General features: G+C 44.1%; 3 protein-coding genes across 6 annotated transcripts; all 3 read left to right on the top strand.

Moving 5' to 3' along the window:
• Window positions 1–402: 402 nt before the first annotated feature.
• On the top strand, window positions 403–1,407 carry LOC121598413 (histone H1C-like). The gene has a single exon (XM_041925232.1). It carries the CDS (start codon window positions 460–462, stop codon window positions 1,222–1,224), a length of 765 nt encoding a protein of 254 aa, XP_041781166.1. The 5' UTR covers window positions 403–459; the 3' UTR covers window positions 1,225–1,407.
• Window positions 1,408–1,908: 501 nt separating this feature from the next.
• On the top strand, window positions 1,909–8,712 carry LOC121598409. 4 transcript variants are annotated; one of them, XM_041925219.1, is made up of 3 exons: window positions 1,909–2,114; window positions 3,985–4,070; window positions 4,148–8,712. In XM_041925219.1, the coding sequence occupies exon 3, from the start codon at window positions 4,160–4,162 to the stop codon at window positions 8,243–8,245; it is 4,086 nt and encodes a 1,361-aa protein (XP_041781153.1). In that variant the 5' UTR covers window positions 1,909–2,114; window positions 3,985–4,070; window positions 4,148–4,159; the 3' UTR covers window positions 8,246–8,712. The 4 variants fall into 4 exon arrangements, with proteins under 4 accessions (XP_041781153.1, XP_041781151.1, XP_041781150.1 ...); XM_041925217.1 differs by having other exon boundaries at window positions 1,909–2,284; XM_041925216.1 differs by having other exon boundaries at window positions 1,909–2,419.
• A 2,923-nt stretch (window positions 8,713–11,635) lies between these two features.
• Window positions 11,636–12,088, top strand: LOC121599003 (histone H1-II-like). Its single transcript, XM_041926426.1, has one exon. The coding sequence runs from the start codon at window positions 11,636–11,638 to the stop codon at window positions 12,086–12,088; it is 453 nt and encodes a 150-aa protein (XP_041782360.1).
• Window positions 12,089–13,459: the final 1,371 nt, after the last annotated feature.

Raw genomic sequence — 13,459 nt, 5'->3', positions numbered from 1 at the left:
TACTTTTGTAGGGAAAATGTTAAACTAACTATTTTACAACCTCCAAGACGTCTTACGTGCGATTTACAGAAAATATTACTCATAATATCTCATCGTACCACTGTGGCGTCTTGCATTTTCGCTCTTGCATCCCGTTATTTGTTTCCGGTAAATACATTTCGGAGGTAAAGTGTAGTTTTTTAGAAATATATACATATTACCTACACGATACAATCATCAGTTTTACGTGTTCAGAGCAAAAATACATGCATTTTCGGTAAAAAGTGCAACAGTATTTCTGCCATTCTCTTTGACAGTGGCATCGAAAATGTGACACAAGCTTTCCAGGTTGTTTCCACTCGAGTTCCCATTTTCGAGGGACCCCAGTGCCAAGCGCAGCATGAGCATAAACACAAGCATAAACATCCGTGTGTGAGTGTGCCAGTGAATTCCCACCGAAAAGCGCGAAATCTCAGTACGATGGCCGATACCGCAGCGACCGAAGCCCCGACCGCCGCAGCAGCAGCTGCCCCAGCCCCTGCGGCCAAGTCGCCCAAGAAGCCGAAGGCGGCCGCCGGCCCCAAGAAGCCCAAGCAGCCGGCCGCCCATCCTCCGGTCAACGAGATGGTGCTGGCCGCCGTGAAGGCCCTCAACGAGCGCAACGGTTCCTCGCTGCAGGCGATCAAGAAGTACGTGGCGGCCAACTACAAGGCTGACGTCACCAAGCTGGCCACCTTCTTCAAGAAGGCGCTCAAGAGCGGTGTCGCCAGCGGCAAGCTGGTCCAGACCAAGGGAACCGGAGCGTCGGGTTCGTTCAAGCTGTCGGCCGCCGCCAAGAAGCCGGTGGTAGAGAAGAAGAAGGCAGCTGCCCCGAAGAAGGCGGCAGCTGCCCCGAAGAAGGCGGCAGCGGAGAAGAAGAAGAAGACTGCGGCCAAGAAGCCAGCCGGTGAGAAGAAGACCGTTGCCAAGAAGGCAACCAAGAAGGCTGACGGTGCCGCGGCGAAGAAGCCAAAGGCCGCCGCAGCGAAGAAGCCTAAGGCAGCGGATGGTGCGAAGAAGGCCGCCAAGAAGCCGGCAGCCCCGAAACAGAAGGCCACCAAGCCAGCCAAGGCAGCGGCAGCTGCCAAGCCGAAGGCACCGAAGCCAAAGAAGGCCGCAGCTCCGGCCAAGAAGGCGGCCGCTCCGAAGAAGGCCGCTGCGCCGAAGAAAGCCGCAGCCCCCAAGAAGGCAGCAGCCAAGAAGTAAATGGTTGCTCCAACGCAGGCTCTAGAGCCAGAATTGTACATCTCAACACACTTAGTCCATAGCAACAGTCCTTTTCAGGACTACCAATCGAATCATTCGAGAACTATCATGCTTTCATTCGAACGGGTTTACTCCAAAAATAATCAAGACAGATTACTATGACGGATCATTGTTGCTCAACTTGCCGGGTGCTAGTTGAGCTTGAATGATCGTCGAATTCAACAATTTATTTGTTTATCATTTTAGGTCTCCTTTTACGCACGAGAAGACTCTATACCGGTGCAGCTGCATCTGTCCAAGGCCTTCTTAATCCCGTAATTGCAACACGTTTAATTTACGAATGTACGTCCTTGAATCCGAGGTAGTTCCGTTCACACTCAGTCCCTGACATGATACAGGGTAGTTAAAGCTGCAGGCACTTTCAAGTTGCTGAAATGTTGAAATTCTGAAAAATAAGAACGAATCAGGTAATGTTTCACCAGCAACTCTTAATTTACCTGGTAAATTACACACTTTCACGCTTCATAACTAAACACATGACTCTTGCACAGAATACCTGCGTATAAAAATCAAGACCATAATTACCAGGTCAAGTCAGGGCAATATCAGTAAAAGTACGTAACTAAAACAACGATAACGATTACATGGCATTAGATTAAGACGTTAAGATAAAAATGTGCGTCCTTTTCCAATTCGCAAATTAATCGCTAGTCGTCTTCGGTATCAGTATTCATACGATAAAAGAAGCACTGATAACGCATTTTGCTTTGGCCAGTCACGTTACTCCAAGACACGCTATGGTCAAAGGAGTTTAAAATCAGGCGCTAAAGTGTCAAGACCGTCAAGTTGCGACGACCGCCAGTGCCTTCCAAGTTCAATCTTAGACAATTGTTAGGGGTGAAATTGAAATTGTGGACATTCTGAACTAATGAAAATTCTTCAATTAGCTCATACGTGCAGCATAGTATCTTGGATGCATAGTATGCTTGATTGAACAGTTCCTGAAGTGTTCTCATTGCGCAGAAGAGAGTGTGTGGAATAAGTGCAATGTCCAGCTCTGGTAGTAAACTGCGATCGGCCAGGGCCGTTTGGTGCGCGGGTGCAAGTAGCCCGGAGGACAGTTCCGAGAATAAAGCAAGACGTTTCAGGCTGAAACATTCTTGCAGCAACTTGACTCTTACCAATTGTCAAAATGGTAGCTACATAGTGCCAAAATTAAGTGCGTGGCCAAAACGCTCAAACCACAGGATTTAATCTAATCTGGGTCAATGTTCAATTCGTGAACTGAACATTATCTAATCACAAAAGTGTTGGATTTTTTATACATAGGGGTTTTGTGATTAATTCGAAGACAGCTGGACACTTTTCAGATTCGCCATGGGTCTATGCTGTGACAGTGGCACGATGCTTAAAAACGTTCTCGATACTCGGTATTGTGGAATCGAAATACAGGGGTGGGGTACACTTTCTTGCACACAAAACGTCAGCGGTTTTGTCATAACCGAGAGAATGTGCTTCAGCCGTGGATGTAAGTTTCGCAGTCTGGAAGTTAAAAATGTTGACGATACTCGGAAATTTGGAATTGAAATTCATGATTACGGTAAACATTCTCAGACATCAAATGTCAAATCGCTTTGACAAATAGAGCAAATCTATCGTATTCATAGATTCAAGTCCCGCAGTTCTGGATATCGTCCACGTTTTCAAGCAACGTGTCGTCGTCATGGGATTGATTGAAAAAGAATCGTATGAACATCCACTGTGTTCGGGATGAGTCCCAAAAACTTTTTAAGACATACATAGTCCATATGCTACGGTAGAGACGATTCAGATTAGATTACACCCTAACGAGAAGAGTCCGTAATGGCTAGCACCTGATATGTAGCCAGTTTCCTAAACACGATCTAAATGGGACCGGTCGAAGCGATTGTCAAATATAACATGAAATTGTGCTTTCCAATGGAATTTCTACCAACAGTTCGCCACACTGTACTGATAACAGAATAGGACACTCTTAAAATAAAGTAAAGTAGTCGAATGTATCTCTGGGCACAGGAATCCCTTTTCGATCGTGTTTGGGAAAATGGCTTATGGTCTTATGGTGCTTATCTTAACACCGATATGTTGTCTTTTTTTCATTCATTTATTTGTTTCTACACGACATGGCGGGTATATCACGTTTGCCTAAGATGCAAGCAAAACTCCGATTTTCGGTGAAATTTATTTGCGGAGTTTTGCACGCGATGTTCGCAAACGGGAAGGTTGTGCTGTCGTGAATAAACTGAATTATATATGTTTTGTTCCCGGGACCAATCGAACTGTACGTGAGGAGCCACATTCAAAGACAGTTCGTTTGTTCCTGGAAGCCAAATAGATAAATCAAATGTTGGGCTTATACAGGGCCTTGCTATTCATCCCAAGACAACAGCATGTCTCTTTTACGATTCGTAGCGAGTTAATTTCATATCAGCGGCGGTATGGTTGAAAACGTTAACGCTATCTGGTAACGTGGAACTTAAATGTCTGAGTACGGCACATTTTCTAGGACACAAAGCGTCAGAACTAGCTGTTTTGACATATCATGAAAACATGCCGCAGTCATGGATTAGCATGTACCGCAGTGCCGGATAGCGTACAAGTTTTCTAGCATCATACCGGAGCCATGGGATTCACTCACGGCGAATCATAACAGAGCCCAACGATCGGGGGATGGATTGTAAGGGTTTGTGTTTAAAAAAAAAACTGGCGCATCTGTTTCAGATACTGCTCAAAGAAAAAAAGCGTTGCCTCCCACAAATGTATTATAGCGTTCAGATGTTCTATTTCTATTCCTGATTGACACCTTCGTACGTATATTTCAATATAGAATTCTTCATGTCAACTTGACATAAACATTAATAAGGTAGTTCCAATTATTTTCTAGTGCAAGTTCAACATGGAGTCCCTTGTAAGAAATAATCAAACCCCAGAGGTTGTGACAACAGCAACCATACCTCCCTCGACTGCTGCAGCACAACCGGCAAACAGTGAGGCAGCCAAAGGACGATCCACCTTACACGGCAGCTCCTACCATCTGCGGTTGGCGATGATAATTTTGTTACGTGCCTACAATCTGCATCGGGAAGACAAGCTGAACCAGTTTGTAATTAGAATGGAAGACCCCACTGCGGGCAAATTCGACGACGTCGTGTTTCGTTACACCTCAGCGTTATCACCCACCGGGGGTGCCGTTTACATCCAGGCAAAACACAAACAAAAATCGGCCAGCGCTACACCCACCAAAGATGCATCATTCATTACCAAACGTGCACTGCTGAAGCATTGGGACAGTAAGGCTCAGTTTTCTGTCTCGATGTACTTTGCTTCGTACCTGGAAATTCATCAGCAATCTTCGTCTGGGACGCCGCCCAAGTACATGCTGTGCACGAACGCAAAGATTGATGTAAATCTGATGCATTACTTCATATCACAGGAATATGAGCCTGACGATATAATGTACTTCTACAAAGATATTGGGGCATCCTGTTACCGCTTCAACTATGAAAAGGTCGTCGATTTGCTGATCAACGAGTCGAGAAAAGCGAGTGTAGAAAAATTGGGTCAATTCTGGGCAATGTACGTTAAAAATGGCAAAGAAATGAAATCGAACGTTTTTCTGTTCGATGTGTATAGGAAGCTCATTGCGGAATGTGTAGAGAAGGTCAAGCGAGGAAAGTTTAAATTCAAACCCGAGTTTATTACGGCAAATAGCTCAACGCCCATGGGTAGAGTTAGTGCAACGTTCAGGAATGAGTACGTAAAGCTGCTGTCGGACGAGAATCAAAATGACAGCAGTATCAAATGGAACGAGCTGGAAATATGCATAGAGGACACGTTTATCGACGCTAACCACCCATCCCCGGAAGCAGGCTCGTATTATAAGCAGGTAGATCACGCCTTCAAAACATTCTGCGAACAGTTTGTGTTTGTGTGTGAATCATTGGATGAAACAATGATGATCGAAAAGTCGGTGGAACGAATTCCCCTCTGGGTGCAGGATCGGGATGCCACCAACAGTAACTTTTTCTTTGATATGTTTGAGTCGATGAAAAACATTCCTCTCGAATTTAAACATTTAAAAACAATGTTCAGCAAAATCAAACCTAACGAGGCGGTTGACAAGCTGATCGGTACACCAAACGAAACTGTTAACCAATGGCAACAGGAGTACCGGAACGTTCGCATTAAGGAGGATCTTCTTAGGGAAAAGATACTATACAAATGTATAGAAGACAAGCCATTCGTTGGCGTTTATACATTTCGCGGTTCAACAGGCATGAAAATGTCCTCCCTAATCGTGGCACAAACGCTAGCACTGGCCAACTGTCCCTACCTGTTCCTGGACAGCCGGGCAACAGTGCTGAAGGAGAGATTTCTCAAAACCCTGCACCAGGTGATGGAGTTTATGGCCGACGTCAATCCCTTCAATACCAACGTCATAGCGATCCTGGGTCAGTTCGAACACAAAATCAACAAAGAAATTAAGCTTTTGGCGAAGTTTTACCGGTTGAAAATTATTCTAATAGAAAAGCTTGACGGAACCAGAACGTCAGAAGACGAGCTGTACGTCCATCATCTAACTGATGACGCGAGGAAGAAGCTGTACCAGCAGCAGGCAATCCTGTATCCTTTCGGGACGTCAGTGGCTGTAAACGATATCCTGCGGGATGAGGATAGTTTGAGCTTCTTGGATAAAATTTTGACCAAAGGTGACGAAGCAGACGACAAAGAAAATGAACGCTCCAACATCTACCAGTTTGAAGCGCTGAAGCCGACGTACGTTTCACGCACCATCGTGCCATACAACACTGCACTCCCATCAGAACTGAACGAAGACGACTTAAGCACCGACTTAAACTATCCTCCCAAAGAGGAAGCAATAAGTTTCGATCAAATTTCATTTGTCAACAAGAATACTCGCTCGTTGCTGAACTCGATACTATCATCCGAGGATGAGTTCGACAAGCTGCCCGATGCGCTAAGGCATGGCGATGACAAGGAGAAGGTTTACATCTTCGTCGGTGAAGCCGGTACCGGAAAGTCTGCCTACCTGACGTGGCTGTCCACCCGTTTGTCAGCCACCGACGATTCGCTGTACGTCGTACGGGTGGAGGTTTTAAAACATTCCGCCGCTTTCGCACAGCTAAGCAGGAGCCACCCGAACGACATCGATGATATAACCGCCTTAACGTTCCTGTACCGGCTTCTTTACGGCCTGCAGTATGTGATCAACATTACAACTGAAAATCCGGCCGGGAATTATTTAGAAAACGAAGAGTTAAACAGAATCGTTCAACTGCTGTACCTTTCCGATGGTAAGATTCTGCTCGACGAAGATGAGCTAAAGGCGGCCGATCTGACCAGCGCACAGTCGCTGGAAATTCGGCTGTTTCAAATGAAGTTCAACGAACGCAAGCTGATCCTCATGCTGGATGGGTTCGATACGATACACCCGTTCTATACCGCGTTTGGGTTTAAGTGCGTCGCCAAGCTAGCGAGCCTTGAGGCCATCCGCACGGTTTACATCTCAACCAGACCGTACAACATGATGGCTGAGTTTGCCCAATCGTTCCCCAGCAGCAGCAGCATGTTCCGGTTCGTGCCGTTTCGCCAGCGAGATCAACTACTGTACTGGCGGAAATGTCTGGATGGTGAGATGGAGCATTACAAACAGTGTACTGCTAGCGATCGCATTACAGGCATTGCCGTTTTGTACAGCGCCATTTTGAACGATCTGGGAGAGCTGTACCGATTGCCACTGTTTCTAAAAGTTTCATCGGAAGTTGCGATACCCCTGCTTAAGCCACATATCCGTTTCCTGCGGCCTACCGTGTCGAAACAATGGTTCCTGCAAACCAAGCTGATCAAGCTGAAACTTTTTGAGCATTTTGTAAGCCGTAAGCTTAAATTATTGAACGAAGAAAAATCCGGCTCTACAGATTCTATATCGGACAATCCCATTCACCAGATTAAAGCTACCGAAACGAACGCGCAAGTCAAGCGAAAGCATGGTCTGCTGGCTATGCACGTCCTGTTTAGTGCCGGCATCAGGGATAAGCTGATGTACGCTGCGGATCAGGAGGAAGCAGCAGAAATCTTGCAGGATATAGTCGATGGCACGGAAAAAACGGGAATCGTTCCACGACTGGAGAACAACGTGCCAGTGTTTACGCACCGAATACTGGCGGAGTACTTTGCGGGATTTTGGATGTACGAAAATAAGGACCGTATGAAGCATGGGGGCATATTCTGGTCACGATCGTTCTGGACGCCGCAGCTGCTTGTAATGCGCACCTTTTTTGATGAGATGATCCTGGAAGGATCCCGGGAAGGATGTGAGATTCACTATGCCGTTGTCAACAAGTCCTCCGAGCGGGTGCGTGACTTGCTGTCGAACGATGGTACAGCTGCATTCGTTAAAGATGCCGGTGGCAGGCTGCCTCTTCACCTGGCAATTTTGTACTCGATGGAAGATGATTTCCTAGCAGAAAATATACGCTCTGGAATCATCAACGTAAGGGACACACTCTTTGGATGGAGCGCATTAGACTACGCATTCATTGTGGGAGTGGAAGCGACCATACACAAACTGATCGACTTTGGAGCAACGGTCAGTGAAAGCACACTGCTGCAGCAAATATGTTCCAACAATCTAAAGGATTTGCTGAACGATGCACTGAACTACGGAGAATGGCTTCAGTCGAATCCAAAGTCCAGGAGTATAGCAAATAGTCTTCACATTGGAGTGGCCAAATATTTACTCAATGAACGGCCTATTGATATCTTTGCTAGCCACCATGAGCTAGATTCTTTGTCAGTGATTGAATTTTGCAGTAAACACAACATGGTGGGTGTTTTCAGGCAGTGCATATCGCTAATGAACGATCAATCAAAGATCAGTTCAGAAGTTTACAAGCATTTGCTGGAGTTGGCAGTTGAGAGCAAAGCGCACCATATAGTTAATTGTTTTTTGGAAGAGTGAATTGTGTCACTTTCTCAGTTAAGTTATTTATTGAAAAAGGAAGTGTTTTCTCATTAGCATAAGGGATAGTTTACTTAAACCTGTTATGAACAGACTTTTCTATGAATTAATTCATTGCGTTTACTCAGAAGAGTACAGCAAACGATATTACAGACAAGGTTTTTAATGTAAAAGTTCATAATGGAATGGATCACAGATGTAATGAGTTGGGTTGTACATGATATTGTGATAGCTAGAGTTAAAAAAAACTATTGCAGAAACGATTCCCAACAGAACCGTCCCCCCGTAGCAAGGACTGACTATCTGGCTGCGTGGTAGTTAACAAGTCGTTATAAGCCTGGATAGAACAGTAATGCATATGTTGTAATGCCAAAATGAAAAAGTGTGCAAAGAGACTGCAAACGAATGATTAAGATTAACATATATTGCGACAATAATGAGTAAATTTTATCAAATAAAACATGAACATCGGCAATCAAATGTGAAACCATATGAAAAATTAATATGAATAAGAAAGAAAACAGAAAAAGAAGGACTTTACCAGCCACTTTCCCAAACTCGATTGAAGAGGAACGATAGTTACAGTTGCCTAGATACAACGGTTGCTTTAATTTATTCTATAAGTACCCTACTCAGCTATGCGTACAATAAGGCAAAATGTTTTAAAAACATCCAAGGAAACTATCATTTTATGTCATTTTGACGATCGCTACGATCGTCCCCGAATTCGATCGGGTTTGGGAAAGTGGCTGAACATCATTTGGGCTTTTCCAATTTTTTTTGTACATACAAATTCTGCTGGAATCAGTTACCGAATTAAAGTAGGTTCGTGACATGGTATAGTTTTGAATAGAAATGAGCTCAGTATCAATTCTAAGAACGATATGGTTGGGGAATCGATTCCAGGACCAGTAAGAGATGGAGTAGGTAGCGAGCGAGCTCTAGGATTTGAATGAGTTCCTGAATCGGATTAGGTTCAAGATCAATTTCAAGACTGGGATGGAGGGGGGGGGAGTCTAGATATGTTCCAGGAACGGTATGGTTTCTGGATCAGTTTCAACACCGATATGAGCTCGGGGCAAGTTCTAAGGCTTGTTAACGGTTTAGAATCTGTTCCAGGGCCCGTACGGGTAGGACATCAGACCAAATTGGCCAGTTCGCTTACAAACTACCATCAATTAAGAGATTACAGCGCGCACTTGTTCTAAAACAATTTTCTTCATTCAGTAAAGCATTTAGCGCTCTCTGTTGGATTGTATACATACTTCGGGGTGCTTTTTTGTTCAATTCCAATCCCGCAACGCAAAAACCGCGGTTTTCGCTAGCACGCCATCACTCCAAAAGCGATGGTTTTTTGCACTCTGGCGAGGTTTTTTGAAAGGCGTTGTGAGGGTTTTTGAGGGTTCAAGATGGACACCAAAAAAGCAGTTATGTACGATTTTTTAGAAACGTTTGGCCCTTTTGGTTTACGATAACGTTGCTTATACAAACCGGAACATCGTGCTTTAAATTAAATAAAATCCAGGAAATACAGGAAAAAGGAAAGATTTGAGAAATTACTTACTCGGTTACGCTTACATGCAGCGAGAAACGAGAACTGAAACGAGGTTCAGTCTCAGAATGACTCGATACTTTCTCTCTGCTCTGGTTCGTAGAAGGGTGGTGTAAAACTGAACCGACAAGCAATCACAGCAGTGTATTACAAGTAAATTAATTTTGAATGTCAAATTGATGTTTCATCCAACAAACACGTATGTTTTTTTTTGTAATACAGGTTGAATACCGCGTAGAATTCGCGTTTGTCGTATTTCTACGGAAGCCAAAAAATCTCGGTGTTCTGCTAAAACGTATCTAATGGTCGTATATTTTTGTTTGAAGAGGATGGTTGTAACCACTTCATTCATTGTTTTATATCTGTTTGGTTGAAGATTTTTTTTTAATCATCTGAAAGGGAACTTATTCTGCATTACACAATTGATGAGTAAAATTTCGTAAAAAGCACTACCCACGTATCTTGAAGAGCACCTTTCGTAGTTATATTATAACACGAAGAATGGAAGGAACAACAACGGCGATAGCGTATCGGAGCAGGAACACATTCATTCACTTTTGCTGTTCTTTTGAAACTACATTGGACGGCATCGCGAATATAACGATATCTACACCCACTTCATACAGGCATTTTTGTGAATGTACAATTAATACACATGTTAGCAACAATTGACAAAAAATCATTTTAATTGCATATCCAACACACCTCTCTACAAATGCGAAACAACTCTTTCGCAGCGGAAGTCTGCCTTACCTAAAGTAACAACAACACCCCAGTACATTGTTGTGAACAAATTTGGTATGTGGACTGTTTTTTACATCGATTTATGTTATCGATGTATTAGCTTACTTTTATAAACTCATTCAAAATTTGATATAATATGGTAATAATTAAGTTCAAGCCAAGTAAAATCTCTCCTCGGATTTGTGCCCTTATTTGACCCATTCCAGCCTGCATATGTCACCCATCGCTTGTTTCTTTGACGCCACGTAGAACAAACTTTCGTTTGCATTTTATGACGAATTGTACGGTAATATTTTTGATCTGAATGATGAAACAAGTTTCAATACGTATTTTTTATCAATCTACACATGTACCATTTCCAAAACTACTTGAAACATGATTTATTTTTTACTACCTCCTTACACCAAGCCAACCCAAATAAGCAAATGTCATTTCGTTTTGGGTCGAGTTGGTGTCAGAAAGATGCATTTTGTTTTACCATTTTACTCTACTTTACTGCTACCATACATCATGCTTTTGATGTACTTTTGTAGGAAAAATGTTAAACTAACTATTTTACAACCTCTAAAACGTCTTACGTGCGATTTACAGAAAATATTGCTCATAATATCCCATCGTACCACTGTGGCGTCTTGCATTTTCGCACTTGCATCCCGTTATTTGTTTCCGGTAAATACATTTCGGAGGTAAAGTGTAGTTTTTTAGAAACATATACATGTTACCTACACGATACAATCATCATTTTTACGTGTTCAGAGCAAAAATACAGGTATTTTCGGAAAAAAAATGCAACAGCATTTTTTCCAATTTCTTTGACAGTGGCATCGAAACTGTGACACAAGCTTTCCAGGTTGTTTCCAGTCGAGTTCCCATTTTCGAGGGACCCCAGTGCCAAGGTGCAGCATGAGCATAAACATGCGTTCGGGATAATTTTGACAGTTACATTTTTGTTTATAACTCGTGATCGAGTTGGCATAGGAAAACAAGCAATCGTCATTCGACATCTAAAAGTGTACGGTACAAGCAGCGAAAACATCCCGTAATACAAAAAAATGCCAAAAAAGAGTATATTGTGGAAGCGGATCACATGCATCATGATGATCCGCGCCGGACGCGACAACCGCGACATCATGCAGTGCGTGCAGTGTTCGCTGAACACGGTGAAGGCGATCCGGAGTGAGCTGGGAGAAAACAGCGACGACGACGAAGCGGTGGCAGCACGAAAACCACATTCTCAGCGGCGGGATTGCGTGCGGACCGGCGCTTTCCTGGCTGACCTCCAGGCGCGCGTGAAGGAAAATCCGGGGATCGGAATTCGGCCGTTGGCACGTCAGATGGGGGTGGCACCATCCACAATGAAATTGGCCCTGAATGACGCAGCCCCGAAACAGAAGGCCACCAAGCCAGCCAAGGCAGCGGCAGCTGCCAAGCCGAAGGCACCGAAGCCAAAGAAGGCCGCAGCTCCGGCCAAGAAGGCGGCCGCTCCGAAGAAGGCCGCTGCGCCAAAGAAAGTCGCAGCCCCCAAGAAGGCAGCAGCCAAGAAGTAAATGGTTGCTCCAACGCAGGCTCTAGAGCCAGAATTGTACATCTCAACACACTTAGTCCAAAGCAACAGTCCTTTTCAGGATTACCAATCGAATCATTTAAGAAGTATCATGCTTTCTACGAACGGTTTCACCCCAAGCAAATCGAGAAATTGCATGGATCATTCTCGTTCAACTTGTTCGGTGCCGGTTGGGCACGAATGACCATCGAGTTGAAATCGAATACAGTGAACCCTCTCTTATTTGACACCTCTCCAATTTGAAAAACCTCTCTTATTTGAACATTTTCCTCAGTCCCTTGATTTCCAGTACATTTTTGTCCCTCTAATTTGGAAAACCTCTGAAATCTGGGGCCAATATACAAAGCCTACTCGTAGCGATCTTAACATCACATCGCATAGAAGCCTATGAAATTACATTAATTGGTTTGCTTATCGAGTTTTTCCGAGGTTTTCAAAATCATGAGGTTGTAGGCCAGAGCACTGAATATCAGTAGCCTGACCATTCGATTCAAATGGTTCAGCTAGAGGCAAATGATGAGGACCTTGTGCAACTACCCGTACAGCCGACACAGAAAATAAATTTGGGAATCGCTAGTAATAATTGTACCCTAGTTACAGTACCTAGCAAACTTACTGCTTGAAGAGTTTAATATTCATCGATTATCTCTGGTGAAGTGAAGCATCATTACAATTGGTCCGACATTGGCCCCAGTATCGTTACCCGTTATTCTCACTAATTTCCCGACATGCCTTCACCCCCAGGCAACGGTAATTATTTCTTCCAGTTCCTATAGCCACCTAGTACCGCCCAAGGATATTCTTACCTGGCCATATTCCGAAGCCTGTTCGCCTGTATTCTTCAAAGACTTGTAATGTATTTCTTCTCTGTCCACTAAACCGAAACTAACACTGCACTTCTGAACTGCACCACTGCCAGATGTGTACTGCGACGAGTGTCGTTCCTCTCATTCGCCACAGCTAACAATTACGCAAATGGTTGCTTTGATCAAATTCTCGTTACAGAAATTGGCAGAAATGTTTGGCACACGACAGCGCCCTCTGTTTGAGTACTAGAAAAGTACATGCTGACGATCGTTGCCGTTGCAGTCGTCAGTCGGAAAACGAACCCGTAAAAATACCAAAGAAAGCTCATTTCATTGCATACAGTAGTACACATTTACCCTACACGGCACGATCCTCGAACGTGGCCAACCCACTTTATTCTATTTCCCATGAAAACCCGTCTTTCCCTACCTTTTACATGTAGTTAATGGAACCCCGAAATATCCGTGTCCCACGTGTTGAATGGATAAGGCTTGATGCCCGGGGACAAGAACGTCGCTTCTCTCTGAAACGGTTGCACGTTCGGGCG

The sequence above is a fragment of the Anopheles merus genome, chromosome 3L (genome assembly GCF_017562075.2).
Source record: "Anopheles merus strain MAF chromosome 3L, AmerM5.1, whole genome shotgun sequence".
In the NCBI taxonomy this organism is placed as follows: domain Eukaryota; kingdom Metazoa; phylum Arthropoda; class Insecta; order Diptera; family Culicidae; genus Anopheles; species Anopheles merus.
This window is presented reverse-complemented; position numbering and strand designations above follow the sequence as displayed.